Source organism: Arachis ipaensis, chromosome B1 (genome assembly GCF_059453495.1).
Source record: "Arachis ipaensis isolate K30076 ecotype BB chromosome B1, ASM5945349v1, whole genome shotgun sequence".
Classification (NCBI taxonomy): domain Eukaryota; kingdom Viridiplantae; phylum Streptophyta; class Magnoliopsida; order Fabales; family Fabaceae; genus Arachis; species Arachis ipaensis.
The window spans coordinates 146,476,560-146,482,347 of record NC_142436.1 but is presented as its reverse complement, the minus strand read 5'-3'; the positions used below and the strand labels follow the sequence as shown (position 1 = coordinate 146,482,347).

Sequence of the window (5,788 nt, the reverse complement as noted above, 5' to 3'; positions counted from 1 at the left end):
TTAATCGATGCATTAACAATATCTTATCTAGATCTCTTTGTTATCACTCGAAGAATTTGCCTAAAATCACCACCAAATACGACTGTTTTTCCCCCAAATGGCAACAATGAACTTGAATGGTTTGTGTGCTGAAGTAAGTCTCTCATAGTTTGATCTAGTGCTTCAAAGCAAAATTTATTCATCATTGGTGCTTCGTCCCAAATAATCAGTTTCGTAGCCAAAATTAACTCAGCTAGTGGGCTTCCTTATTTTATGTTACAGGTGGAATATTCATCAGGAGTCACGGAGATTTTAAACCTGGAATGAGTTGTTTGTCCTCCAGATATCAAGAGCGATCCACTTGAAGCTACTGTTAAGACAATTTGACCGTTTGATCTAAGAACAGCTGAGACAGTATTCCAAACAAAAGTCTTTCCTATACTCCGTACCCATATAAGAATAAAACTTTACCACAATCTGAATTGACAGCCTGAAGGATTTGGTCATAAACATATTTTTGTTCTGTTGTCATTTGTGATAAATATTGCTTATGTTACTTCGCCAACATGACTCGATCATAACGGAGTTCATCTAATATTAATTTTTTTTTTTTGCAAAGAGCCATGTCTCATACTGTGAATGTTATCCATGTTGGGAAATAGCATTGTTGCATATTCTCGAAGTGTTTTGCCGTTGCTATTAAGTATTTGTTCAATCTCTATTAGAGTAAGGTCTAATAATTCATCATCTGATAAAACCAAATATGCAATTATAATTGAAAATCCTTATTAGAATAATAAAAACACCTCAAAACATTTATTTGTATATTGCCACATTTATATTTGTTAAAAAATTTCAACAACCTTGATATGAATATGAATATGAAGATAATAAATGGTATCTTGCGGACGTTTGATGAAAAAACTTGCAGAAAAATAAATATAGATGTTAATGAATAAGTTCAAACCTGGTAAGTTGAACATAGCTATATGATTATGTAGAATCCCATCTGATAGTAAAGTCCAACACTTCTGCCAAACTACTTCAGGTCGAGTCATTGAGTTTGACCACAAAAGAGTTGCAAACAACTTTCTCAAATAATATCCAGAACCCCAGTGACTTGCTTTTTCAATAGCATCAATGTATTCTTGATTATCATCAAGTAAGCCATGCACATAACATGCATCTCTGATTGTCGGGTAAATAACACCATTGAAAGACCAAAGTTCTTCGTAACTTCTTGGCCCTTTAACAATGTTAAGTAACATTCTTAAATAGTATAATTCACCTGTTGGCAGAGGGACAAAGAATAATCTACCAATATAAATGTTTCTTTTTTAGGTTCCCATATTCTAAGGCTGTGTTTCCAAACAAATTTAGTTGAAAAATTATTATAAGTTAATTGTCTACCTGCCTCATATTCTGCTTTTGTTTGAAACCAAGCTATGAACATGGAATCTTTAATTGTTGCTTTCTCAATAGTTCTTTGAAAATTGTCTTGATCTTCAAAGATAACTGGTTGTTCATCTGGCAAGTGAAAGTTTAACCGTTCAACTGAGGGTCTTCTATAGTAAATATCAAATGCAAATATTCTCTGAGCAGATTTACAAGGAGAGATATACCGACAATCATAATACATTTTCACTTCATCTATAATTGAATTAGAGTTGGAAAGCATTGAACTTGAATAAAAAAAAGTTGTGACTCAATCACTTCCCTTGTTAACATGCTTAAAAAGATACTTTATCGATTTTGATTGATTGCACCATTCAACATTTATGTGAGTATCATATTTCATCAATAAGAACTTATTATGTGGCACAACATACCAATTATCTAAATGAATACCTAAAACCTCAAAGGTATGACCAGCATCTCGACGTCTATAAATTGGATATCCATTTTGATCAATGGTGGTAAACTCTACGAATTTCTTAGGGAAATCTCGAATGCAAACACCATTCTCCATGCAAGGTGAAATTTTGTTTGTAACTCTGCATGGTCCAGGCATTATTAAAGCCTTAACTTCTTGATAGTATTTTGGATCCAGATTCAAATCTGGAATTTCTGCTGAGATAATGTTGTCTATGTCCTCAAAACCAGTGAATTTATGCTCTTGCGCAAGAAATAGTAGTATATGTGAATGCGGTAATCCACGCTTTTGAAACTCAATAGTATATATGACTGCAATAATAGATATGCATTAATTATGATTGTATTATAATGGATTGAAATAATAAAAATTTTCCTATGAAAATGTAGCTTTAGAGTATTACCTGTCCTAGATGTACCAAAAATTATATTCTTTTGGATATCTTTGATGAGTAAGTCCAACTTCGCCTTGAATAATCTGCAAACCATGTCTGGTCTATCTTCAGGTTTTAAGTTATTTTCCTTATAATAATGCTTCAATTCTTCCCATTAGGGGTTGCAAGTTACTGTTATAAATAAATCTGGATAACCAATTGACCTTCAAATTGCCATTGCATCTTGGTAGTTTTGAATCATATATCGTGGTCCCCCTGTGAATGTTGCAGGTAAAACAATGTACTTGCCAAGTGATGACGCCTTAGTTCCATTGTTCAGAATTGTATCTTTCAGACCTTTATAGATTTCAACTCTGAACTATCTTTCCTTTGAGTATACAAAATTAAGTCTAGAAGCTTCAACCATTAAGAATGCATAAACTAAAAACTGTTGAAAAAGTCGTCGAGAACACAACAGAACACCTTCACAACTTGGTCTATGCTGGATTCTAAATGCAAAAAAATCTCTCATGCTAACATAAGAGATTTCCCCTTTAGATTTTGTTACCAATTTCTTCAACGGGATGTTTTCTCTCCAACCGCCTTCACCATAAGGAAATAGCAAAGGATATTGTAATCCTAAATATAATGGGTTGGGTTCTGAAATTCGTTGAAGTCGCCCAAATTTTGTTTCCAGAACAATATCTCTTTCTTTTGTATTTGAATCAAAATCTCCAACAACTAAACCTGCAACCTCGTCAACAGACAGTAGATTATATCGCCTTCCATCTTTTTCCCTTTTTCCAATAAGCCGTAAATGAACATTCGTTTGAGGATTAGTCCTAATAACATCTCGCACCATGCGAAAACTTTTTGCAAAGACGTTGTGTTGATCCAGCATTTTGATAATATCGGATATGATGTCCAAATTCCATTGGTTAGTTTGTCACCAGAACTGTCAAATAAAAGTTTTTTCTGCGTATAAATTATGTTCACTATCAAAGAAAGCTTAATAAAGAGAAGTGAAATCGAATGAATAGAAAATTAATACCCAAGATTTGAACTACGATTTTTTATCTCATTTTGTATATCGTAGATGTAAAGTTGTGCAAATTTTGCTGAACTTTTCTCTTCTCGTAATAAGCTTCCCATTAAATAATAATTCTGACTAAGTAATATAAATGTAAGAGGCCCCTTAGTGTGGTTAATACATTTATTTATTTTGACACCAAATAAAGTAAAAGCAAACATACTGTTGTATGTGGGCATGTTTTTTTTGGAAGTGAGTAACCTTTGCATGGTGACTAAAAATTAGATCATTAAGTATTTGAGGCGCTTCCTGTAGTTTAGGTAATTCGACTTGGCCTTGACGACAACTTAGAGTGAAAGTTGGAATCCTTGCATTATAGTATATTTTAATTCGTTCTTGAAACCAAAATCGAGCTCCACAATGTTGGAATTTGAAATTTGAATCTCCAAGGTCTAAATAACCTGTGAAATGAAAAATGTAGTCACTATGAAATTGTATAGGGCCATTGTGAGAAAAGCAAGAATACTTCTTTTGACTATTAACTGTGTAGCATTGATTAAGAGTCGTTATGAATGTGGTTCAGCTTGTCTGGTTCTCCTGTAATATAATATTATAAAATTTTGTAAGACATTTCAACCAAGAAGGTAGCAAGTTAACTGTTTGTATGTATGAACCCAAAGAAAGTTAAAAAATTTCCTTACTGTATGATTGAATTAATTCAATTTAAATATGGCATGGAGTATGAGAAATACTTAAACAACACAATACTATATTGATGCTCTTCTTAGTCTGATCCATGTTGTCTCTCAATATTGTAGTTTCCTAAATTGGGCTTTGATAAATGACTCATTCCATGATCTGTTAAAGAAGAATAAGGTGTTATTGTTTGTAAGCCAACTTGTAATAGAGATATGATTGTTGTGAAATATGTATCAATCTTTATTTTTGTTATTGGTTTCTCAATGAATTAATTGAAGTTAGCATATTCAAATGATATATCGTAGATTATAACTTCATTTGCCTCTTATTACTGAATGTTTCTTTACCTAGGCATTACTACCGCATCAGTTTCTTTCTTTTCTGAACTCAACTCTAGTTTACAATCTTGCTTGAAACTACAATTTTCTGTCGTAGTTATCCTTTTATGCGAGGGATTAATTTTCTATTTGGAAAAAAAAAGGTGTAGTAGTGCAACAAGAATAATCAACAGAAAGTCTTATCATGCACGGCATAAATTTAAACTCAATGAAAAATAGGTTCATATATATATAAACTAAACAAGAGTAATAAAAATGTCAAAACTAAACAGCAAAACACCTCTTAATGGAGCATCCATCAGTGATGAAACTGTAAGAATAGAATTCACTGAAACCTTCATCACACGTGGTGGCATGCAACTGTCCATCTTCAGTCTTTTTAGCTTGAACTCTAAGTCAAAAAAATATCAACAAAATTCTCATTAAGTTTTGGCGGTTTCATTGACTTATAATGTATCCAAAGGAGAAACAAGTCGTCAGTTGCAGTCTTAACCATAACGGGCTTCATTCTCGGATGAACAAGAAAAAGAGAACCTTCCACTGTCTTCCGAACCTAGGTCCTTTCTACTCTGCTGAGTTCATGCCCCACTAACCTCTGCAATGGGTTTTCAACATACTGATACAAAACTTCACCAATCCATACTGTCTAAAACCCATAACCAGTCGGTGGTATATTTTTATTCCACGTCTCTTTCATTTGATTATAAACCCAGGACATCATAGAAGAGCGAAGAAGAGAAGAAGGAGCGAACGGTTTTGGAAACTTGGGACAGATTTGAGTGGTAGGACCGTGACACACGTGCGAAGCAATCCAATGCGACATCGTTAGGAAGAGAGGGGATTAGCCCTTCTTGATTCTTTAGTTCTTGTTCTTCTGATGCTTTTGATTTTTTCCGGGCACCGACGGCTTCGGCTAACAATGACATTGTTGTTGCTTTCTACTTTGAAATTCGCTTAGTGCTCCGAACACCAATTTAATATTGCATAAATGCTTTCTTTACTCTATATGCACAAACCAATTTTTTTTGTGAGGAACAAAGAAACAAACAAACAAACAAATGAAAAAAAAAAAGATAGAGAAAACGAAGCTAATTTACATCCACCTGCAGAAGCCGCAGCAAGTTCATAAGAGGTTGCGGCCAAGTGCAATGCTAAGTGTCTGCTACATGCACAGGTCAATTTAATCATTCATCCTTCATATCTAAAATTGTTATAATTTAAAATATAAAATTTAAAATTTACAAAGATAAAAGAAATAATTTTAAAATAAGTTAATATTAATCGGATAAGATTTGTTTTCAAATTAAATGCGTTCATTATTATCTAGCCACTAAATATCTTGCTTTAAATGCAGCCTAGCCAACTAATCTCTATGTTGAAATATAATTAGTATCTCTTCAATATAATTTGTTTCCACCCAAATTTTTAACAAAAGGTAAAGATAAATGCAAAAATAAAAAAATTAACAAAGAAAACTGAATATTAAAAAACTAATT

The 5,788-nt window shown here is 32.9% G+C and overlaps 1 protein-coding gene across 1 annotated transcript; it reads right to left on the bottom strand.

Moving 5' to 3' along the window:
- Positions 1 to 245: 245 nt before the first annotated feature.
- Positions 246 to 3,126, bottom strand: LOC148578783 (uncharacterized). Its single transcript, XM_088503199.1, has 7 exons — positions 2,709 to 3,126; positions 2,256 to 2,393; positions 1,828 to 2,163; positions 1,390 to 1,629; positions 947 to 1,267; positions 614 to 727; positions 246 to 415 (listed from the first exon to the last, which is right to left on the bottom strand). Exons 1-7 carry the CDS (start codon positions 3,124 to 3,126, stop codon positions 246 to 248), a joined length of 1,737 nt encoding a protein of 578 aa, XP_088359325.1.
- Positions 3,127 to 5,788: the final 2,662 nt, after the last annotated feature.

Excerpts from the sequence above, each read along its gene's own strand:
- LOC148578783 (XM_088503199.1), bottom strand. The coding sequence starts at position 3,126 with ATGCTGGATCAACACAACGTCTTTGCAAAAAGTTTTCGCATGGTGCGA. Across the intron at positions 728-946 it reads AGCTATGTTCAACTTACCAG|ATGATGAATTATTAGACCTT; the intron begins GTTTGAACTTAT and ends TGGTTTTATCAG. Across the intron at positions 416-613 it reads CAACATGGATAACATTCACA|GAAAGACTTTTGTTTGGAAT; the intron begins GTATGAGACATG and ends TACGGAGTATAG.